This window comes from Amphiura filiformis, chromosome 4 (assembly GCF_039555335.1).
Source record: "Amphiura filiformis chromosome 4, Afil_fr2py, whole genome shotgun sequence".
In the NCBI taxonomy this organism is placed as follows: domain Eukaryota; kingdom Metazoa; phylum Echinodermata; class Ophiuroidea; order Amphilepidida; family Amphiuridae; genus Amphiura; species Amphiura filiformis.
In genome coordinates, this window is record NC_092631.1 from 83,772,203 (window position 1) to 83,798,276 (window position 26,074).

The following is a 26,074-nucleotide window of genomic DNA, read 5'->3' on the forward strand; positions in this document are numbered from 1 at the left end:
CCAATTTGCTGCCCTGCTAAATTTGATTGATTATTTGGGAGAAATATTTCAGGAATATTTTGTTTCTCAAAATGTGCACATATTACAGATTTTAGTACGTCAAATATCCTGATTTTTGGTGTTTTATTCAAGACCATTTTACCCCCATCATGCAATTTGCCAACAATGGCGGCCTCCACAAAACGGCAGAAAGTTGCAAGCTGATAAGTTTTAACTATAAAATAAGCTCTATGTCTATATATAAACAAATCTGACCAAATATTAATTGCACAACAAAATTCTGTTCGGCTTCTGCTCGGTTCATGACATACTTCTCATCACAGGTTAGTCATTGTAGTCGTAGATTGTTTGTTTGTGTGTGTAGATTTTGTTGGATTGGTAGTAAGCTTTAATACAATTTTGTTTTGTTTATTTTTGTACAGTTACTGCTGGCGCAGTTTGTCCACTCTGAAGTACAAAGTCACAAAGCGGGCGTATACAGCGCGTAAACAGTTATAGCTATATAGCCAAAATAACAAATTCTCGATCATGAGATTGAGAGGATGTACCTTCTGCGTCAGCGTACTTTTCACAGAATAACACGATCGCGCGACCTGCATGAATGAACCTTGACCTTGCCTAGCAACGACCGTGTGATTGGTCAATTCTCAAAAGCTGTGTTTGCGCCGTAAGCGCCGGTCTTTGGCTTTGCGTAGACTACGCTCGACGCAAATAACTGCGTACCCAACGGCCAAGTTGGCTCTCATGATCGAGAATTTAATATTTTGGCTTTAAATTAAGTATTTCTTGGCCAAACTGGCTCCGCGATAAACACAATGACAATGAATGATTGACAATTCGACAATGTGCACATAGTCTACAAGTATACTAGCGCGTTTTGGGTCAAGCTTGGAGAAAAAAATCCCAGGTCAACCCAAAATTGCACACGATAGACCACCAAGTTATCGTAAATCGGTTTCTCCCAGGTCGACCATACATGCATAATTTTGGGTTGCCACATTCGGCCCGCAAACGCCCAGGATTTTTAGCCAGGTCGACCCACGACAAGCATGCAAATAGCATGAATAGGCCTACATGTACGTGACCCGACCATGGCGATATAGGCCCGGACATACTACACATTAGACGAGTATAAAACATTGTATAGGTAACCCAGGCAAACCTTAGTTAACACATTTGCTAGTCAGCCAAATTCGCCGACAATGTCAATGCATATTTACATAGAAATTTAAAACAACTGGTCGAAGAAAGTAACGTACATAAATATGTTTTCTATACTTCACTTGACCCAAATATATGATTTTTTATGGTGATAAGTCACTCGCACATGGAATTTTAGAGGGATTTGGATAGCAGTTCCATTAAAAAAGCTACTATCATAATGAGACTAAGATCTAGAAACACCCCCGAAATGCCGTTTTTGGGGAATTTTGCTAGCTGAAACTTTTTGATGAAAGTCAATCTTTGACAAGATGTAACTTTGCTACAGAAAGTGCTAAAAAAAAATGGTTTTCAGTTTTGGCTTTGTTTACTCAAGGGCTTTGATTTGATATATAAAATGATGCAGTTTGATGGCAAATTTGAATTCACCTAGCATACCTACATTGTACAGCGTTCATTTAGTTCACCACGTAAACTTGTAATGGCTCAAAATTCGGACCGTATCAGTTTGTGAATGAGGACAACGTCAACGTATTTAATAAGTTCCTTGTATAACTAGCGCAGGCATTGAGTTTTGCAATGTGACAGGTGTGCTGTAAATCGCACGCCTGGATAACCCGAGGTGTGCTTTTAGGTGTGCTGCAAATCGCACACCTAAATAAACCAAGGTGTGCTTTTTTCAAAACTGGTGTATGACTATGATTTCATTTTCAGCTAAAACTTAGCAATTGTGACAACATACATGTACTTTTTTAAATGGCCATGGTAAAAGCTCTGGGGTAATGAATGGTGTATACTGCATAGATGTCCCTGGACTTTGGACTTATTGCTAGTGTCATTTGTAATTTTTTTTTTTTTTAATTAGTTTTTTTTGGATTTAGAATTTTTTTAATTAAAAAAAAAAAATTACAAAGATTTTTAAAATTATAAATTCTTGTTTAAAATAGGCAAATTTGTAAATTATGTTCACATAATAATCTATGAATGATTTTAAAATGCATTTGTTTTGTATGCTTCTTTACTTCATAAATAGGTTGTAATGTGAACATCAATTATAAATTTGCCTATTTTGAACATGAATTTATAATTTTTTAAATCTTTTGTAATTTTTTTTTCAAGTTTTAAAAAAAAAAATTAAAAAATATTTCAGGGACATTTTTAAGTTCCAGGGACATTCTAAATAAAAATAAAAAACTTAAAAAAAAAAAAAAAAAAATTTTTTTTTTTTTTTTTTTTTTTTTTTTTTTTTTTTTTTTAGGTGTGCGAAAAATCGCACCCTCGGCGTATTTTCAGGCGTGCGGCGCGTGCGAATCGCACTCGCACGCCTTTAAAACTCAATCCTGCTAGCGTTCATTTTGCAAGCGTCGGTGAGGCTTTTTACGATATAATATCAGTTAGTTAAAGTAGAAGGGTTCTTTTTTCAGATCAATTATTCTGGTACTTACTCAGAAATATTTCAATTCCTATCAAATCAGTCACTCTGTTGTGGTGTTTCTAAACATTTAGAAACAGCGGCAACAGAGTGTTTCAAGACCTGATAGTGAATTGCCGAAATATTTCTGAGTAAGTACCAGAATAATTGGATCTGAAAAAGAACCCTTTCTACTTTAATTGAACTATGAACGATCCTGATGAATCTGTTTCAAGAATATCAGTTAGTCTTGGCATCTAAATTAATTCACATAGGCCTACTCTCATATTCGTATTTATTTTTAAGTACGGTATTCTTCTTTTAGTTTGCAAAATACAGCGGCAAATCTCAGGAAGCTATAAAGTATAAGTGACAGGCCGTCCTCGAAGAATGTCATGAAGTGTGATGCACTGATGTGTCCAGACTGGATATAATTGCGTACTACACGCTTAGTACTACTACTAGTGATAGGCTGTACAGCCCAAAAAAAAGGGTCATGTTTCAAAAAGCTTAGGGTACCAGCTGAATTGAAGCAGCTAATCCTCCTGAGCATTTTGACACCTTAAAAAAAAAAGGTTGAAAAATGAGACAGTGCCGGCCAAAATACTACGCATAAGGGGGATTTCTTGTGACCCCTCCCTATTTTTCACTATTTTGACAATTATGGGCATTTTCTTTGCTTTTTGTTGGATTCTAATGATTATTTACGTGATTTTGGGTCCCCTGGTGGGCCTGGATATATTTATGCAATTTTTACACAAATCGTATGTTTTGATGCAAGTTTAAGATGTAATTTAGGATGCGAGGGCGCTGTTCAGCCTAATAGCTGTTACGTATCCCCCCTAATGAAATTTTATCATTTCTTATTATCAAATCAAAGTTACTGATAAATAACAGCATCTGTCCAAATTCGAACTCTCAACCTTATTTCACTTGCATGTGGTACCCATTTGAAAATGTGTAGAGACGCTTCCATTGACTTACATGTGATGCAAAGTTCGTTGACCCCTGTATATTGCTATGGCTATTAAAAATTAGCACCACGGCCACACCAAATGTGATAAATGGCTGAAAATTTCAGATGTGGATGATTGATGATTATCTCTAGTATGATTAACTTAAACATCAAAAATGGTTGCGAAAGAGGCCGCTAAAAGGTAAAGCGCCCTCACAGCCTAATTTTACCCAAAACCGCTAATTTTAAGGACACTAAAAAGTGTCATTTGACACAAAGTGCATAAATGACCTTCCTAGACTTAAAACTATTAAAGTAGATACCAAAAATGCATTAATTACATTCCCTTAAAACTAGAAAATAAAGGTAAAATCTGCCCTCCCCTCCTTGTGTGTTGTTATTTGGCCGGTACTGTCTCAATTTTTGGCCGATTTCAATAAAATTGGTGTCAAAATAAAATACTCAGAACAACAAGCTGGATTTTGGTACCTTTGTCATTGTCATAGATGTTATAATAGGCCTATAGCCTGCGAGTGGTTCAACTGAAAGCTGTACATGTATTTAAGACAAAATAAGACATTTTGCACGAATCCATAATTAGCTGCATGTATTTTGAATGGGGCTTCCACTTTATCAGTACTGCTGTTTTCTTCATATTTTGCTAAATTTGTCATTTCAAAAATACTAAATGACAATTTGAATGACTTATCCTTCACTTTTAAGCAATTTATAAACAATTTTATTTTTTTTACACTTGCGCTGGGATCACTGAATGGGTCTTTAACTTGAATATCTACAGCAATCCTACTCAAACACTGATACTTATGTTTTGTTTAATGTTCTCATGCTGTTGCAGTATTTACGGTAGAATAACCATCACAATTCAAGTGTAGCAAGATGTATAGTCCAGAGGAAAACACAACGGTGGTGAGGATGATGGGGGAGTTTGAAAACTACTTCAAGAAGGATATAGGTAAGGAAACAATTGTTCAGTCTGGAAGTATAGTGACCCGACTGCCTACATACTTGTACATATTCAGAATCATGCTCTCTGATTTGTTTAAAAACATATCATGTGATGAGAGCACTTTATTCTGCAATAACAGGTCAAGTGCTCAGATCGTCAACACATTATGCGCATAGCATTACTCTTATGTGTACTATATTTCCGTAATTCGCTCTGTTACTTTTAACAATTTGGATATTGAAATTGAAGTAAACAACTTTAAATATTTGGGGAAAAATGACATTTTCTCTTTAAATTGCACTATTCTGTGCCTCAGTAGTAAAGAATCGAAATAAATGGTGTATCATTAGGCCATTTTAATTTCAAAATTTGTATATTTCTTTTCAGAGAGACATAAAAAAGAACAGGAAGCTAGAGAGAAGCAAGGGGAGCTAGTCTCTGCCCAAAGCAGGATTGCAAGACTAGAGACAGAGGTTGAAGTGATTAAATCACATGCTAAGAGATCAAGACTGGAGTTTGAAAGAGACCAAGAGAAAGATAAACTAGAGAGAATGGTAGGTAATTTGCCCTTCTTCTTCAGTCTATATTTAAAAAAAATGCACAATAGTATATATAGTCTGTATGCCTTCCTCGAAGCAGCTAAGTAAAATCCAATTTTGTGATTTTCTCAAAAGCTGCTCATCTTAGCAGGAATCTGTTATGCTATAGTTTGGTCAGCTCTTAATCGGCGGGCCTTATAACATCACAGATTAATATCAATATATTTTATTTCGAGAAATGTCTTATGACAACTCACCAGAATTATCACAAATTATTATTTAAGTCTTATACTCTGTACTTTATTTAACACGCACAATATAGACCAGACAGGTCAACAATGTCACTGTTAACATGAGTCTTCTTTTCAGTGTAGTGGTGAAAGCCTAACAATTCCCGCCGATTACGAGCTGATCAAACTATAATTGGATACTTTGAGTCATTTCCTCTCTGAAAATGTATACTTTTATAAGAATATATACTTATCATCATTACATTTAGAGATACAATAAAAAACAATATCAGGATCTGAATGAAAGTTCATAATTATGTGTTGGTAGTCAGCATAAGTTAAATAACCTATTATATCAACACAACATTAAGACAAAAATGTGCACAATATAGACCAGACAGGTCTGACTTTGGGGTCAGTTATCACACATTTTCATATCCTAGCTATTGTATCAATAAACCATACATTTGGAAATGATTTTGAATAGAGCAATCTCATATTTGATAATTATCTATGTGAATGACTTTTGTCTTTATCAGAGAGAACAGGAAAAGCTGGTAGCCCTGAAGCATCAGCTGGAGTTTGTTGCCAAGAAAGAGGACAGAGCAAAGAATGACTTGGAGGAGGTGAAACAGACACGAGACATCATGAAAAAACAGTTTGAGGAGCAAGTGCATGACTTGAGGCAGCAAAAACTGAAACTTGAAACAACACTTCAAGATGTAAGAATTGTAACCTACAGTTGTGGGAGGGGCAGTTTAAAGTTTAACCCTAACAGAACTAGGACTCACTAAAGCTCACTATTAAAACCACTCTGCGTGCATGCATTCCACGGGACTTGATGACGCAATCAGACCAAGTCATATATACCCAGGGAATCGTTGGCGGGCCAACGCCACCTGTGTAGCTACATGCTGGGGATCTTCTGCGTGGCATGCGAGGGGTCCGAGGTTGAATCCGGGGGTGCCAAGTGACTTTCTTCTTCATCTTCTCTCCTTTTCGTTCCTTCTTTCCCTTCCGATAGCCAAAAAACCACGGGTAAGGTTAGGGTTAGTGACCATGCATATTTTTCCTATATGCCTCCTTAAGGGGGTACTACACCCCTGCCAAATTTTGTGCCTATTTTTGCATTTTTGTCAAAAATTATAGCGAATTGGTGACAAGTAAGATATGTATATTATAGGGCAAGGACTACAACTACTGCACTGGAAATTTTATTTCAACACAGACAACAGTTGTGGAGTTACAGTCAAAAAGAGGAAAACCAATATTTGATCAATAAATCAATAACTACTTGCCGTGAGTTGCTGAATTTTCAGTGCAGTAGTTGTAGTCCTTGCCCCTATAATATACATATCTTACTTGTAACCAATGCGCTATAATTGTTGAGAAAAATGCAAAAATAGGCACAAAATTGGCCAGGGGTGTAGTACCACCTTAATAGACAATGAAAATCTCAAAGCCATGAAACTTCTTGGATTTAATGCCCAATTTACAATACACAATAGAATTTCCATTGCATTGTCCCACCGATATCAATCCATTGGGTGCCATAGCCCACACACTCTGCATTTTTCATGGCATGATTCAATTATCTCATACTTCTTGCTACTTATTTTTGAATGCATTGGCATCCAATGAGCTTAACTTCTTTGTATCTCAATATTGATATTCCATAGAATATCTCATAGTATTTTTATCATTTTTATTTCCTTATAAGTACTTTATGTATTATATTATCATTGTTTGTACCTCTTAGCATTGCTGATACAATGTCATCATTGTATTACATCATGCTTTGTATCTTGCATTACATGTTATATGAGATGAAAATTAATTTGGTCAATAAAAATAAGTAAAGCAAGGTATGAACATGCTGACTAAATAAACAGCATAGTCAGCTACACTCTTCATTTACATTACATAGGATTGCATGCAATAAAGTCCAAATGTAAAACATGTCTCTGTTTGCCAGGTTGCTCAAGGTACAATTTTTACAATGGCCTAATGTAATTATGATGAATGCTGCTCTCTGGTAATCTGCAACAAAGAATTGTTATTGGAAGGGAAATTCCATAGTTGACTATGTACATACAAGAGTATAATTATTACAATGGTGCCTTTCCAATGCAATTGTAGGTTTTATTAAATAGATGTAATTTTTTATTTCAGCTACAACTTTCAAGTAGGGCTCAGATATCCAGACTTAGCAATGAAGTCAACAAGTAAGTATATTAATATTGAATTGGTTTTTATTTGTTTGTTTGTTTGTTTGTTTATATGACCACATCTTAACCCTAACTCTCCAAGTGCTCTTTGTTGAATGGAAGGAAAGAAAGAATTAATAAAGAAAGAAGTTGAACAAAGAAGTTGTTTGTTTGGGGTGGCATTCAAACCCGAGACCCTTCGCATGCCAAGCACTAGGACGTCCACCAGTAGCTATTGCGGTTTTGCTGGCCTGGCCACTTAGTGGCCAGCCAATCCGTGCCCATATGTGACTTAAGGTGATTGCATCATCACATCTCGTCAGATGCATGCATAAGCAGTGGCTTTCACCTGTAGTATTTTGTAGTACGCTGTGTTTTTAAGGTCAATAACTGCATCCACTTCAATGCTGTTCACTTTTTCAGGAAAGATGCTGAAAGTAAAATGCTACAGAATGATCTAGATGAGGCCAAGGCTCAATTAAGTCACCAAATAAGGTAAGATATACTGAATGGTTTTGCTCTTTTGCTCTGCTTTCTCTGTAAACTATCTGTTGACATTGAGTCAATTTTGGAATGTGTCCATATGGTCACTTATATACATGCAATGTAATGGGGCTTCATATAATAGCACTGCTGTTTTCTTCTTCACCATCTTACCAATTTTGATGGGATTTTTGGCCCCCACATATATGTGGGGCTTATGTTATCATCCAGATGGTTGTTTGTTCCCCTGTTTGTTTGTTTGTTTGTTTGTTTGTTTGTTTGTTTGTCCGGGCGGAAGCAAATTGGATGGCTTATTTCGCATGATACCATAACATATCGGATTCGTCATACAAATATCAGATATTTTTATGACTCGTCCGATATTTTTATGACTCGTCCGATATGTTATGGTATCATGCTCAGCCATCCAATATTATATCAAACTTGGTACGGAGATAGGGTATGGTGGCCTCATGTGCTGTATAGTTTTGTGTTGCATTATTTGCATATTTATGAATATTAATGAGCTCATTAGCATATTTTGCCTACATTGTCATTAATCCACTCTGCAGCACAAACGCAATCACTGATCAATTTCAAACTTGGTACGGTGATAGTATATGGTTGCATCATGTGCTGTATACTTTTGTGTCGCATTATTTGCATATTTATGAATATTAATGAGCTCATTAGCATATTTTGCCTACATTGTCGTTAATCCACTCTGCAGCTTAAATGCAACCACCGATTAACTTCAAACTTGCTACGGTGATAGTCTATGGTGGCCTCATGTGCTGTATACTTTTGTGTCATGTTATTTGCATATTTATGAATATTAATGAGCTCATTTGCATATTTGGCCTACATTGTCATTAATCCACTCTGCAGCTTTAACGCAATCACCAATTAACTTCAAACTTGCTACGGTGATAGTCTATGGTGGCCTGATGTGCTGTATACTTTTGTGTCATGTTATTTGCATATTTTATGAATATTAATGAGCTCATTTGCACATTTTGCCTTCATTTCCATTAATCCACAGTGCTCCAGCTTAAACACAATCACCGATCAACTTCAAACTTGTGATAGTATATGGTGGCCTAATGTGGTGTATAGTTTTGTGGGGCCACCTTAATTACGAACCGCGTAATTCTAGTTTTTCAACTTATCCTTCTCTTTTAAGCTATTCCTAAAAAATTCAAAATGTTTCATATTTTTGCAAGGATCACAGGTATTGCCTCAACTATGAGGTAACTTGACTGCTTTATGTTGATTAGAAATTACTTCTCTTTATCTTTTTATTCCATGTATGCCAGACGTGGTATCGATGCATCTAGTAACAGAAGGGCTGCCGATGAATACCGTGATGCAGAATGACTACCTACAGCAACGCATTCAGGTAGGTGTACTATTTTTCTTCTTGGAAAGGCAGTGATGTCAACGCAATCAGGCAGCTGTGTCAGGCACACATCTATAAACGTATGTGTGAATGCTCACAATTTGCAGCTGTACCCAATGAAATGCACACTGACGTCACTGCCTTGCCAAGAAGAAAATTATATCTCTCTGTAGCTCTTATATTGTGGAACACAGTATGGATTTCATAAACGTTTACAGCATATAGTAAGTGCATTGTAACTCAAATAAATTGAAAGTCAGTGGTTTCATTTCTCAATAATATATACATGTATGATTGATATGAATTGTAACCAGTAGGGATTTGTTATAGGAACATTATAAATTTATGATATGTCAAGACTCTTTGTAACTTATATTGGGGGAGTTACTTGTAATATGATGGATTAAAAGCTTTGTTGAATTCACCACAAACTACATGGGCCTAGAACATTTTTCATTTCTTGGGAAGATAAGCTAAATTTCCCACAAAAATAGCAAAATAACAAAATTTTCTTTGGTAAATCAAGATTTTGCTTGAAATACCAAAATTTCCCATGTAGGAGCTTCCAGGGTTCCTTGCTTTTTCCAGCCCTTTCTAGGACTCAACAAATCCAAAAAACAGACCCATACGCTGCTTTGTGAAAACAATTATCTGAGAAATAACACCTGCTAGAACATAACTGCAATTGTATTTCTTTGTCACTTGCATTCTGTAGATGATTTGTTAAGGCTAGTACTATTGGGACACCCTATTTATTTATGTTTTACTCTGCTTCTACAGGAATTGGAACAGAAACTCATTGAACAGGAAGACAGTGCTACTGTAGCTAGAGCTGTACATAATGATGTCAAACGACTTGCAGAACTGGAGAAAGAAAATAAGAAACTTACAGATGAAAATAGATATTACAAGTAAATCTTATTTCAGTTGCTTTCAATAAATAAGACAGGGATGTCAGGGAGGGAGCTGACATAATCTGGGTTATTTGGGTATGGGCCACTTGGTCAGTCCTCTGCCCTATTTCAGGCTCTTATCCCAAGACCCCATTTCAGCTGGCATCAGATCATATTCTCATATTTTGCAGTTCCCTAAAATTGTTTTAATTTGAGGTTGTTTTGGGAGGATGGGTTAATGTGGTGGTCTTCTCACTCGCTTCTCACCATTGCAGTCCAGGTTCAATTCCCTGCGTTGCCACATGTGAGTTCGGTTGCCGATCCTTGCTCGTCCTCACAGGTTTTTCTTTGGTTTTCTTCCTGCTTCTAAAATTGGGCCTCTTCCCATATCCCTGTCCCATGCATATTTGGTTGGTACCCCTTTAATTTGGTAGCCTCTGAGCACTATTGGCAGTATTGGGCTTTGCCTGCCTTCGCCCAAATATTATATACAAATGTTACGAATATTTCATATGAAGCTTTGACTAGTAACACTTCAAAAACTGTTACCAGCTGTGTGGAGAACAATCTAGAAGCTCATATTGCCCTTCATAGTGAACTGGTGGAGTGTCTAATAGAAAATCAAAACACAAACATAAAAGGGTGTTGTTTTCAGAATAATGAAGTACAAAAAAAGAAATGAAATAAATAAAGAAGAAATCAATAAAACAAGATGGAACAAATGTCAACAATCTAGAATAAAGGTAGATATAATATTGAACAATATTTATTGTATTGGTCCTAAAATGCATTAAATTCAGCCTTTGGTGTATGAAAGAATTCTCTTTTCCAAAGTTCCTGGACTCTTACAACAAATACATATCAGCTGATGATGATCATTAATCTTGCCAAGTAACATGATGTTGAATGTCTGTATAATTACAGAGAAGTGAATGAAAACAATGCATTACTGAAGGAGGTAGCTACCAGTATGGAAACCAAGCTTGCAAGAGCTGAAAAGAGAACAGAGGAGTTGGCTAGACTACAGGTGGAAAATGAGGTTAGTAGGATGAAGAGGTCCAAAGAGAATATCTACTTCAGGATTGTCAGAATAGACTTGATCAGAATTTACACCACTGGCTGATGAGATCATAACTTCTTACTTCATCACATAGTGGATAGGTTTGAAAGAATTGCTCATTGTCAAAATGGTGACATCCCGCTATCTCTAAGGACCGCTATCTCTAAGGTTCGCTATCTCTAAGGTTCGCTATCGCTAACGTGTAAAGTCTATGGAGATCAGAATCCCGCTATCTCTAATAGAGAAAAGGGTTCGCTATACCTAAAAAAAGGTCCGCTACTTCTAAGGTTCGATATCACTAATTTAGAATAAAGTTCGGTAGTTCTAAGGTTCGATATCACTAATTTTAAATAAGGTTCGCTACCACTAATTTAAAATAAGGTTCGCTATAACTAATTTTTTATTAGTGATAGCGAACCTTAGAGATAGCGAACCTTCAATAAATTAGTGATAGCGGACCTTATTTAAAATTAGAGATAGCGAACCGTATTTAAAATTAGTGATATTGAACCTTAGGAATACCGAACCTTTTTCAAAATATCGAACCTTAAGGTATAGTGGACCTTTTTCGTAATTAGTGATAACGAACCTTAGGGATAGCGAACCTTAGAGATAGCGGTCCTTAGAGACAGCGAACCGTAACCGTCAAAATGTGTGTGAAAGTTCAATCCAGTTTGAAATAATGTAAAACTTAAATTCACTTGGTAATTTTTGCATGTCAAAACCAGTAAGATTTTACTTACTATAATATTTTGTCCATCTCATCGGAGGACTTCATCAGATACGAGCATCTGACCCATTTTCCCAGGAAACTGGCTTCCGGTTGTGTGTTGTCTCATTTCCAGTCTTCAAAAGTGGGTCATATACGTGACTTAGGAAACGCTCAGAATGCAAGGCATCAGAGCAAGAACAAACCAAGTCAGCCATATCTGATCATGTCGCAAGGGCATATCATGTTGTCACGTGTCGCTTACGTGGCAAGTTGTACCGACCACTAGGAATTGCAACGCGGCAATGAAGTTATACGCACTCAGAGGGAAATAGTAGTACTATTTCCAGGGGGAAATAGTGCTTCCAATAGTACCCCCATTACCTCATCATTCGGCTATTTGACTGCTTTACAAAATAGTTGGAAGTTGGAAGGATATAAAAGTCTATTCAACGACACCCAGAAATCAATCAAATTTATCTCTTACAAGCTAAGCCACACTGTCAGGATTGGACTGAAATTCCCAACCGACGCTAAGCTAAGCCACGCAGCAATAATGTGAACAACAAAGAAACGGAATAATGTCACGCAACAAAAGGATTGTAATAAATACTTTAAAAAAAAGTTCTCTTATACGCATGAAAAATAAATAAATATCACAATTGCAATAACGGTTAAATATATTATGACTAGTCAGATGAACCTAATTAATGAGTATACTCAATTTAATATTCGCGATAAAAAAAAATATACCAAGTGCACTTGGAAAGGATACGTTAAACGCGTCGTTACATGACTAGAGTTCCATCAACGCGTTGTCAGTTATACAGTGCGTTGAATCCATTCTCAAGAATGCCACACACGTAGCCACGCCTAGTTCAACCAACGGTTAATTACATGAAATGCAGAATGTCGACGAAAACAACAGTTCCCAACGTCCAAGTCCAAAAGTAGAGTATACACACCTATGTACGGCTGTATAAATACAATTAATGAATCCGTGACTAGGATTTGTTTTCAAGTTCATATGATAAACTTCACACAATATTCTATCTGGAAGACTTTCATATTTCCAAATGAGCCACAGAATTTACTACTGACTTCTTTCTTTGATTAATGAAAGATATGGAACTTCTTTACAACATTCACACACGGCTAGTTCCACAAGATATGTTTTAAATTCCTGAAGTTTATGTCTCTACAGCAGGATGATTTAAATTGTCAATCTCGACACAAAATTACCTGATATGTTCAGCACCAATTTAATTATGTTCAATATGGAACTTTATGCTGAATACAAAATTTATCACACTATGAAAATCTAAATTTGATTTTCCCGCCAAAACAATAATTTAACTATCACAAGCAGAGCTTTCTTTAAATAACTAATTCATCATTAAATCCACTTTATAATTTACAAACAATATTATTTTACTTACACGAACAATGTCTTAAACCAGCATGGTTCTCACAAAGTTGGAAAACTTAAAGTGTCAGCTTCAACCACGACGACCATTTTAAACTTCGCCAAACCCGACTCAAACACAAGGCACAAATTGGCTTCTATTGCTGATTCTAGCTTCCATAAGACCTGGTATATCTTTCTGTATGAAGCATCGCAAACTGGTAAAGCCTTTTTAGCCATACGATGTTAGTAAAGAGAACTATCCATCATGCTGAATAAAACAACATTTCACTTCCTCAGTGAAATGGGCAGCAGATCTTATCTCAATCAGGTGTTAAAATTGAATGCCCAGATATTCTGTGAACATGCATCCACAAGCCAAAGACTAATTTACATGACACACAAAAAATCTGAATATTGACAATACCTAAAGAATTGTCCACAAAAGAAATGGACTGACCTAGAATCCAGGTCTGACCACTACATACAATCATGGAAGTAAGAGACATGGAAGCTGGTCGATCCAACACCTATTGAATTATTTACGTAACATTCTATAGAGGGTACGTATCAAGCTATTGTGATAACAATGTAGTCAGTGTGTCTTTGAAGTGGATCATACTTGCCGCCTTTATTGCCAGTTCGTTTATTTACAGGTTTATTATTATGAGCAAAAATCGTGTTTTTCTTGATTATGTTTCAAGTATGTTGTTTATATTCGGAAAAAAGTGACAGGGATGTTAGATTCGTAATCCATAATTACAGAAATCCAATCAAAATATCGATTTCTACCCTATACTTCCAGATTTTCTTAAATTTCAAAATATTGGAAATCATGCATTTACTTCTAAACCGCTAATTAGCCGTAAAAATTGATATGCGCACTTGGCACATGCGTTACATTATAAAATTAACCCCGCATCTATTTGTGTGGCCGGTGTTGCCCGAAATTGCTGTTGACCAGAATGTTCCAGAGTCGGGTATTATTTTTACATTCTGCGTAAAATAAATTGTATTTCATTTCATTTTCTGTTTTAAAACTGCTATCTGGGAGTCTAGCATATATATACATTTAATCGGTAGGTTTTCACATAATTACATATTTTTAATAAAATTGTATAAATTAAACTGATAGCATTCTGATCATTACGTAGGGATTTTATAAAATCTGTTTGTGTTCATAAAACTAGTCATGCACTGCGGTAATATAACACAGCCCATTGTCAGGACTTAGTACACGACCTCGTACTGCTATTGATTTTTAAGCGGGAACTTTGATTTTAGACATGGTACACGTTGACCAAGCGTTGACTCAATTGTTCCTCTTCCACCTGTACTTCTTTTGTTCAGTATCGCGGCAAGTATGATACTCACTTTGATGTAGTATTTGACCAGCTTCCATGTCTCTTACTTCCATGATACAATACACACACCACATCTAGATTGCAAGCTTCAGTGCACATAACTGCAACTAGATTTAAGGGATCATGACATTAAGGTGAAATACCCAGAAAACAATCCACTTTTATTTTAAGGGATCAACTCCAATTATGACACACACCCATTGAACAAGAATCATTCTTATTTTGCAGGATTTGAGAGCGAAGTTGCGACGATGGGAATGTATGGATTTCAGTGATGGAAACACAAGGCCAAGGTACCAAACATTGTTTTGTTATTGCTGTTATTAATATGGTGCTGATATATTGAAGAGGTTGTTGTTGTTGTTGTGCTGATATATTGAAGAGGTTGTTGTTGTTGTTGTTGTTGTTGTTGTTGTTGTTGTTGTTGTTGTTGTTGTTGTTGTTGTTGTTGTTATATCTTATGGTAAACAAATCCTTGCATTGCTTCCTGTGTTGAGATGATGATATTTTTAAACTCTGATAACGATAACATTTTATTATTTTCCTGTTTTTGTTTTCATCTTGTAGCTCTCCTTCACAGCTGTCAAGTAGAATAGCTGAGTTACAGCATCAACAGGCAGCATTGCTAGAAAAACAAGGACAGTACATGGCAAGGTATGTGCTATATTTTCTAGTGCTCTAACTACCTCTTTTCCATTTTGATATCACAAAACAGGATTTTGTAAGTATGGAAAAACACCGGGGAAAGAATGGACAACATCAAAATTATCCAGGATAAGCTGTGCATAATCTGTACCGGTAGGGATCTTGAAGGAAATGTTATTTGACTATAATTTGATTCATTATATGATATTACATTGTAAGTATGTGGAGACCTTTAAAGTATATGATATAAGGGTTAAGGGTTGCTGCTTTCCCTTTTGAACAGTGAATCATACAGAAATATTGTTGCTATAGTGTTTCATGCAGGGAATGTCATGCACTGGGACAAAGAAGTTACCTTTCCTGTGTATGTCGAACATAGGACACTGCTTATGTATTGTAACCAAATGAAGACCTAATTAGAATCTTTGCTTCATTTGATCCCATAGCTCTCACTCTCATGAACAAGCTTTGAAGAGTGCCCGGGATGAATTGATGACCAATAGATATAGAATGCTGGCATTGGAGGAAGAGAAGAAGAAACAAGATGAGTTGCTTAGACAATTACAAAAACGACTACTGCTACTAACCAAAGTAAGTTGATGACTGCCCATTGTGGAGTAATGCAGAGGAGGCTTAAAGGCATTCCTACAATGCACTATGATTGGGAAATTTGATCAATATAGCCTAATTCTAAAGGCAAAGTCCCCATTGCCACACACACAAAATGGTAATTTTAAAACTGCAGCCAACGAGCTAATAGTTGAGACTTATGACTGATATTTGATTTTCTTACAGGAAACATTCATATTGTCCCACTGCATTAATTTTATTCATAAGTCTCAATGTTTTGAATGTTAAATAATAGGATGAAAACACCAGATATTTGCACACAATCCCAATGCAAGGTATGATCAACTTGCCACATGTGTACAAAAGCCAGACATACCAAGGCCAGAAACCCCATTGGGTTATGGGAATGTCTTTAAACATCCTCTGGGAGTAATGTGTGTGATGGAATACTGGTACTATTCGCCCATTGCACGGTCCCTGTGAGAAGAGAGGTTCTATCGGGCAGCACACATGAATAGGAATTGAACCAGTCATATCGTCACCCTCATAAAACTGCCTAAGTCATTATTACATGTTTTTCATTTGCAATTTTGATTTTCTGAGTAATAAACCCATAATTAACCAAATTTCCAGCCGCATGCTTGCATGTGGCCAAACCATGCAATGTGTGAATATAGTACATAACTCTTATCTTACACCCACTAATGTCATACAGCTTCTAGGTGGCAAAGCTGATTGTAAAATCTAGCTGTTGATGTAACATCTGCAATGCTCATCAAAAGTGTTTGGACACTTTCAAGAGGGTGACGTAAATGAGCTCCCTCCATTCCCCTGATCAATATCATAATACTAATCATGACGTGTCCGTCCGTCCCTCTGTCTGTGCGCTATCGCGTGCGCGCGGCTCGCTAACGCGTGTTCGCGGTGCGATATCGCATAGTTCGCGGAGTACCGACAGGCGCAGTGCGAGCATCGGAAAGCATTACAGTGCGGCTAATCGTGCAGGTGCATCTCATCGGATCAATAGGCCTATTTTCAATACATATTTCAATACGGCACACGTGCAGAGGCCTATTACAGCAGAACATGACTATTTCCGGGGTGCAATATTTTTTTCCGTAGTTAACATTTGAATAGGAGAAACTCTAACCCTAACCTATTACCCGTTATATTACTAGGCCTGATTGCGTCCACATTTATCCCGAATGATTTTATTACTTTAGCATGTTTTGTAACGGCCTACATCCAGATACTAATTTCGGGGTATTTGGGGGGGGGGGCTCATATGTGGTAGCAGGACAGGGCTTGGAAGAGGCGAACGATGGGTTTCCAGATTACGGCCAAGTAAGCGTCATAGCTACAAAACTAGTAAGTTGATTATTGTGTCAAATTGGGTCTTGATCATTGAGAGACGTATATCATAGTAGTTTAAAAGGTCAGGGTAGGTAGGCCTGGGTAACAGGTGTTGGGTAATTAGAGATAGTCCTATCACGAGAACCACCCAACCTGAGAGCCGCAAAATCTAGTTTGGTATAATTACAAAAATCTAGTCTAAACCCCCCTGGTTAGGATTAGGGTTAGTGAGTGGACTAGATCAGCCAATTACACCAAAATCCTGCAATGTTGAATTCACCAGACTGGGTTCAAAATAAATAAGGACATTTCTCATATTAAGTGTGTGTGATGCACTCTCAGGTCCCAAACACAGCACTTTGACAAGGTCGCTACTCACCCCTTATATTGTATCTATTATGACGTATCCTAGAGAGATAGAGAGCCTTCTGAATGTTTGTTGTAATAGTTTACTGTTAGATATACTTTGAGACTGAGAGATTTCTGTTTCTAGAATAATATGTTTCTGCAAAGAATGGTATGCCAGCTATATATACTGCGCCAAGAAAGTATCCTTACACTTGGAAAAATAATCACAATTTCAAAACTGAACAACATTGGGGTAAATTTGTTTTTTTAATAGATGCACTATCTAATCCTGCACATTATGACACCACATTGAATCCAATGTGACCTCAAGAAGTAAAGTTACAAGCAATTGAATAGACGAAGGTCCAGTTTTAAAAGTGACAAACTGGCCTATACACGGCGCAAAAAGATTCCCAACAAGCGAAACAAAAAGACAACACAGTTTCTTCAATGAAGCGTTATTTAAAGCAGTTTTTATTTCAGTTTTTACTTCTCTGTACTTTTCATAACTTTCATTTTATTTGTCAGTTCTTTTGTTTCAGTTTTCTTTTGTTCCTTTTGTTTTAAATCAAAGCCAAACGCATAAATTAGCCATTCACCATCTCAAACCAGATGTCTAGTCTGTGGAGTTTTCAATAGGCCAGTTTGTCACTTTTAAAACTGGACCTTCGTCTAATCAAATGCTTGTAACTTTGCTTCTCGAAGTCACATTGGATTCAATGTGGTGTCATAATGTGCAGCATTATAGAGTGCATCTATTAAAAAAACAAATTTACCCCAATATTGTTCAGTTTGGAAATTGTGATTATTTATCCAAGTGTAAGGATACTTTATTGGCGCAGTATAGTTGGTGATAAGACATGTTATCAAAATACTTGCAATTATATCAAGCTGTTCCCATATTTAATTTACATTTGTAGGAGAGAGATAGTATGAAGCAAATTTACAACTCGTATGACACAGAGGCCCTGAAGGCAGGCTACCAATCACAGAATTTTGCTCGATTGAAACAAGCAGAGGACAACCTGCAGTCATGCCATAGGCAGATTGAAGCACTAGAAGTAAGTGAATTGATTGACCTTAAAACTTATGTATCCAGTCTCAGTGCAAGGACTAAGAACCCAAACTGGTTATGTCCACTTAATTGTGAACTTAGCCAGAAGCTTATACAGGTCTTTCCTTTTAACCAGGAATGTGATTGGTCAGTTGTGCAAAGGATTTAGCTGTGCTGTGTGTATGTGTATTGCTGCTTGCAAATTTAAAGCTGTCATGTTCCAAGTGTTCACAATGGACACAGATTAGTTGAAAGACCTGTAATGAGAATATTGAAGAATTAATGTTTTTCGCTGGGATTATTTATTTTCAGAAATGTTGGAAATGGTCAGTTCTGGTTTTAAGCCCTCGTAATAATGTACACCTCCAGTCCCCTACGTAATCTCTTCTTGACTTTCACTATTATCTTACACCTGTTTAAGTGCCCCTTATTATAAATGCAATTTCAAAATCGCAATCAAATCACAGGAAAACCACAATCCGGTGACATCAAGTTCACACGACTGCAACATATTTCAACAATTGTATATATTTACCTTGAATTGCAATGTTGTTGTCCTTGCTATTTGACTTTTGAACATATCAAGTGATAAAGGCCCATTAAAATGAATAAGTTACACACAGGTGGCTACTAGTTAGGATGAATACAGTACATGAACAAGATTGCTGTGACAGGTCAATAGTCACAGGTTACTAAGTACTGAATGATAACAAACTAAGCCAGGCAGAGATAACTTGCAACTGTGGGCAATTTAACACGGGATGATTTGCATTCATAAGATGGTCTATTGTTTAGGTTTTATGGTGGCAGCCTGCTGGTGTAGAGCTAATATTTGATACATGGACCCATGCTGAATTCTTAGCATTATTCAACAATAGTAACACATTATCTTATTCATGTCCTCAGAATGATATCAAGGGAAGCAAAGAAGATGCAAGTCAATACAGACTTCAAGTGAAACAGGTATGTGAAATGAGTTCATATTGTAGCATTCATTATCATCATCATCCTTTCTGTGTGCTTCTGGAGACCAGACTATTTCTCCATACACAACAATCTTACAGGTGATCGCTGTGCATGGAGAAATCCTGTGGTTGCCTGTAGCATTGCAGAATACGAACCCCACAAAAATTAAGTGATAATTATGGAAAAGATACTATAGTGTGTCTCACCGGGAGTTGAGAGTAACGCCATGTTGGATTTTGCAGCCGCATATTGAAATTCCGTTTACGTTATTGGGCACTTATGTTATTGCATCACCAGCTTATATGGACAAATGGTGTAAGGACTATGTGTGTGTGTATGCCCCACGGAATAAGGTTAGCATGCACACAATTTGAATTTGCCACCTCAAAATCCAGCATGGCATTAAATTACTCTCAACTTGAGACAAGACAGACTATAGCAAATTTCTTTGACAAGGACACTGGTACCAACTGTGCAGGACGTAATACTTTCACCAACTATTGTCAGGTTGTATGAACAGCCAATCGGTGACACTGTAATTACGCGCTGGACGCGTAAAGTACACAAATCTTGTAATGTTTTATGGCATTATTTATGAAACTTTCACCCTCAGCTGGAGTCTCAAGTATCACATTTACAAGAGGAGTTATCACATGCCAAAGCTACACCTGAGCCAACCCCATTTAAGACACCTGATGAACCAAGCAATGATACTGAGTTGATGAAGAAGAGAATTGAAGAGCTAGAGCAAGAACTCTACAAGCTGTCCGAGAGAAATGAGCTTCTAGAAGCCAGATTTGAACAGAGAGAATTACAGGTATGTAGCGCATGGTACATTCAGATATATCTTGATAAAAATTGTACTGAAATGCTTGTTCACGCTTTTATTACATGTCGCCTTGACCAATGCAATAGTCTTCTTTACGGTTTACCCGACTCACAGATCTCCAAACTCCAACGAATTCAAAACTCGGCTGCCAGATTAATTACTAAGAAACGTGATCACATTACTCCAATCCTTCATGATCTACATTGGCTACCTGTGAAATACCGCATTACTGTTAATCAGTTTAAAACATCTCTGAAAACTTATTTATTTAAAATCGCATACTAATGTTTATTTGTTTTGTTTTTGTCTATGTATAATTTGTTTAAGCGCTTAGGGACTTTGGTGTAAAGCGCTATATAAGCATGGTTTATTATTATTATTATTATTATTATTATGTGTCTGTTTAGCCTTAAAACTACTGGTATTAACTTGTTGGCATGCTCAATGCATGCAGTGCACAGAACATATTACATGTGCTATGAGCTATTTGTGTAACTACATAGTTTTTTAGACCCATCCCATCTGAGTCTTATAATTAAAATGGGAAGTGTTCAGTATCTAGAATGTATCTAGATGCAGCTGTTGTGATTCAACAATTTGGATGTATTCAATTACAGATAATGATATTCACAGTATACGATGTAATAATAGTAATTCTAAGCTTCTCATAAATTTTTCCTCCTTCTATATATATATATCTCAATTTCATAACTGCTGACTTTAATCTGATTGGATCAGATCATGTCACATATCACCTAATTCGCAGCCCCACATACCTTCATTATTGCCCAGATTTGCATTTTGCAAACAACTTAAAACTTCCAATTTTGCCTCAATCTGCTTGATAGAAACACATACTTTGTATCTTTCATCTAGGGTGACTATGATCCAACTAAACTCAAAGTTATTAGCTTCAGTATGAACCCTGCCAGCATGGCTAGGCAAGAGAGAGCAGGAGAACTCAGTAAATTGAGAGAAGAGTGTGAAACATTAAGACAGAGGGTCAAATTTCTTGAGGAAAGTGGACCAGGTGTTGATGATGTCACTATGCAGGTGTCAAAGAAACTCAAAGAAGGCTCCTCACAAGAAGTGGAAGGTATGGTATATGACCTCAAATAATCCTCGAAGGGCGTATCATATGAGTAATCGCAGTATGCGATTCAAAAATCGATAGTGATCAAACGCGGGTAGCATTTACACAATCGGCAGCAGCGTGCAGTTGCTGCAAGCATAGAGCATCAAAATTGCCTTGAAGTCAACTGGCTAGCGACTTGACGCTCGGGCATGCTAGCTTTTTATCAATTAGATATCGGCATTCACTCTGCCAATCAGCGACAGAAGTGATATCATAAAAAATAAATACGCTCCTAGCAATTGCTTAATATGATATGCCCTTAACCCTAACCACAGGGCTGGTATGGGTGGGGTGCCCTGTGTGTTCACCCTGTCCCAGTGGAGGCACCCAGAGTGTGAGATTGGGTGGGTGTAGGGTTTTACCCATTTAGGAGTACATTGTTCCATATATATTGAAAAGTTGATTCATTGTTACAAGTTTTTGAAAGCAAGACAATGTTTGAAACATTTGCAATGGTATATAAGAACAAATTTAGTTGAAGAACTAAAAGAAGCATTAAATAGCAACATAGAAGATATGTATGGGAAAGTATATAAGTATATATACATTGCGGTAACAATGGCTTTCAAGAATAATTCAGAATGATTGAATTAATCATCTGCTGCTTCAGAAAAAGTGGTGCCCTATTTTAAAATATTTGAATACTGTACCTATCGTGGCACGCACCGATAGCTCTATTAGGACTAAAACTAAACATGTTGCCTAAACCACAACTTTCCATTGCCCACAGCTCTCAAGAAGGAAGTCAAAGCATGTGAACTGAAGAATCAAAGATTGAAAGAAGTGTTTGCTAAGAAGATACAAGAGTTCCGTGAAGCTTGCTACAGACTGACAGGCTATCAAATCAATAACCCAGCAGAAAACCAGTATCATCTAATGTCAATGTATGCTGAGAGCGCTTCAGATGTACTCTTATTCCAAGTAAGTACAATCATGTATTACCTCATATCTTGATCGCTCTTTGTTATGGGTGGTTCAAACAAAGGAAACTCACTTTTGACAGCAATATTTAACCTACGTTTAAAAGTATATTAAATTAAAAAGATTATTCTACCAGTGATGCTTAAAGGCCTATTGTTTTTATTAAAGTTTGTTCGGTTTTTATTAGGCGGAAATTATTCGGCTCTTGTTACTGCGCGCATCAATAAAGTCCCAACTCACCATCGCATAAATTCACATAAGCGTGCGCTGGTCACGCATTACGCAACGCACAACTAGCGTAAACATTGCTCCCAACCGCGTGCATGCCATTCTATACCCAATACACAGTGTTATGAGTCTTATTTTTTCCGCCTTATATAAACCGAACAAACTTTAATTTGGTAAAACTTGCTGTCTAAAATGGGATATGGTTGTTTCTAACCACTCTGTATTTTGCCAGCCCAATTCATACTGTCATACCATAAAAACTTGATAGTTAGCATATGTGTTTACTATCAAGCGCTTTTGAAAACATGAAAGTCTGGCGCTTTAACAACTGAGCTAATGGGGTTGAGACACAAATTTGCAGGTTTACTTCTATAACTGTGTGTATCGATGATTTGCTCAAAACCCTTTACACATTTGTGGATGGTGCACTTCATGTTTACATGTTTTAAAAGCGCTCGATAGTAAGCACATATCGTCAGCCTGCTACGCTAATTGCCTAAGTCATTTTTACATGTTTCTCATTTGCAATTTTGATTTTATGAGTAATAAACCCATAATTAATCAAATTTCCAGCCGCATTTTTCATTAACTTGTGGAATACATCTCTTTTGATGTATTCCACAAGTTAATGAAGAATGCGGCTGGAAGTCTGATTAATTATGGGTTTATAACTCAGAAAATCAAAATTGCAAATGAGAAACATGTAAAAATGACTTAGGCAATTAGCGTAATCCAGGCCCTTTCTCCGGCTTGTTGCTGTTGGTAGTGTACCTGTTGTTTGCCTATATTTGACATGGTTTTCCATTTTTTTTCAGACCACATCTTCAGGGGACATGCAGCTACTTGAGAATGAATTCTCCTCTACCCTGACTGACTTTATTGAATCATTTCTACAGCAGCAGCACAGTATCCCAGCATTCTTAAGTAGCGTGACCCTCGACCTCTTCAGTAGGCAAACCATGGTTACAGGAGCCATTCTTTAAAACTTAAAACTGTTGTACAGTGTATTATCTATTATTATAATATTATATATAATGTATATTTTCTTTGGAATAAGCTAGTTAGCAGTAATTATAATAAGCACACTGTATGACTATGTCCTTTGTTAGTTTGAAACACAATTTAATTTTACTGTTCAAGAAAGGAGAACCCTGGTTGTTTAAAGTGGTACTACACCCCCTGATAAGTGACTAATTTTGCATTTTTGTCAAAAAATAACTACACACTGTTAACGGCAATATCTTGTAGTTAGAGTAAAGGAATTATTACTCAAGAAGTGACACAGCACACACAGATATGTTATAATCATATATAGGTATCTATATGCTAGAGTGAACACGATAATGCGATTGATTTCCTTACACGTAAAAATACGGCCAATTCAGAGAGAAAATCTTGTTTCTCGTATAGGGCGTACTTAGACAATTTCTCTTTGTTGGCCGGCCGGCCGCTGAGCTACATCTTTTCTCTAATTATAGATACTTTATAATGTGTTCCCTTGTTGAAAGTTGACAAGCTATTTCTACTTGCTTTAAAGAGAGCACAATTGAATGAAGACGATTTATTTGTGCTAGGATTTCATTTAATATAACTATTTTTTATTTTAATAATACCCCATACCTAACCAAGAACATAAGATAATATTGTAAAGGCCATAAATTTACGCACTCATGCATAGGGAGACAAACATGATAAAGTTAATCTGTTCTTTTCATTCTCGATCATTAACCTTTGGAATATTTCACATGCATGCTCTTTGCCTCAATGCCTTCTCGGCAATCTCGGCCATAGGCCTATAGTAGTTTAAATCGTGAAACCGTAGAACGATCTGTTGGTCAGCATAGATATTGAATAAAATTGAATCCCATCACATCAATTCAAAGCTACACCCTTTTTGTCTCGCCTGAATGTTCAGGGAGAGACTTAGTAATCACTATGGTGTGTGTGTGTCCGTGTGTGGGGGTGTGCGTGTGGGGGTGCGTGTGTGCGTGCGTGTGTTCGGAAAAAGCTTGTGAACGCGTTATCTTGAGAACCGTAAGTGCTATGATGATGAAACTTTATAGGGGGTAGCATGACCAAAGGGTGTCGACCTGATTAGATTTTGAGCGTAAAATATGGTAATTAAGTACCTAATTTGCATAATTTATGCGTAATAAGCAAAATACCTTGTGAACAGATTATCTGGAGATCCGTATGGGGTACAGTGACGTAACTTGGTGGGGAGTAGCGTGGCCAGATGTTCTCGACCTGATTAGATTTTCAGCGCAAAATATGCTAATTAAGTACCTAATTTGCATAATTTATGCGTATTTGATGCGTATCAAGCAAAAAAAACCTTGTGAACAGCTTATCTGGAGATCCGTATGGGGTACAGTGACGTAACTTGGTGGGGAGTAGCGCGTGGCCAGAGGTTCTCGACCTGATTAGATTTTGAGCGTAAAATATGGTAATTAAGTACCTAATTTGCATAATATATGCGTAATAAGCAAAATACCTTGTGAACAGATTATCTGGAGATCCGTATGGGGTACAGTGACGTAACTTGGTGGTGAGTAGCGTGGCGCGATGTGCTAGCCCTGATTAGATTTTGAGCGTAAAATATGGTAATTAAGTACCTAATTTGCATAATATATGCGTAATAAGCAAAATACCTTGTGAACAGATTATCTGGAGATCCGTATGGGGTACAGTGACGTAACTTGGTGGGGAGTTGCGTGGCTAGAGGTACTCGACCTGATTAGATTTTCATGAGGTCAAAGGTCACATACAAGGTCAAAGGTCAACTGAGGTCACCAAATCTTTTAATTAATTTTCAACTGTGCATCACATATCCCAATAACAGCTTGATCGGTCATGTAATTAAGGAAATATGACGACTTTAAGATAGTCGCTTTCTTTGTAAAGTATAGCAAAGTAGCACTTTCAATGAGTGATAACTCGTAAAGGAAGCATCTTTCTGTTTTGATTTATTTGATGAAATAGTTCTTTGGTATTGCCAAATTTGATTTTTCAGCGCAACATACTTTATCCAATTTCGTGAGGTCAAAGGTCACATACAAGGTCAAAGGTCATCTGAGGTCACCAAATCTTTTAATAATTAATTTTCAACTGTGCATCACATATCCCAATAACAGCTTGATCGGTCATGTAATTAAGGAAATATGACGACTTTAAGATAGTCGCTTTCCATGTAAAGTATAGCAAAGTAGCACTTTCAATGAGTGATAACTCGTAAAGGAAGC

General features: G+C 36.8%; 1 protein-coding gene across 1 annotated transcript; it reads left to right on the plus strand.

The window, feature by feature from the left end:
- Positions 1–41: 41 nt before the first annotated feature.
- On the plus strand, positions 42–25,249 carry LOC140151547 (mitotic spindle assembly checkpoint protein MAD1-like). Its single transcript, XM_072173929.1, is given in 19 exon segments — positions 42–322; positions 4,377–4,500; positions 4,882–5,048; positions 5,803–5,985; positions 7,436–7,488; positions 7,894–7,965; positions 9,270–9,318; positions 9,320–9,352; positions 10,133–10,263; positions 11,170–11,284; positions 15,012–15,076; positions 15,351–15,437; positions 15,875–16,019; positions 18,620–18,760; positions 19,660–19,716; positions 20,333–20,536; positions 21,425–21,644; positions 22,414–22,604; positions 23,648–25,249. Coding segments are annotated over 18 exon segments (2,157 nt in total). The 5' UTR covers positions 42–322; positions 4,377–4,424; the 3' UTR covers positions 23,816–25,249.
- Positions 25,250–26,074: the final 825 nt, after the last annotated feature.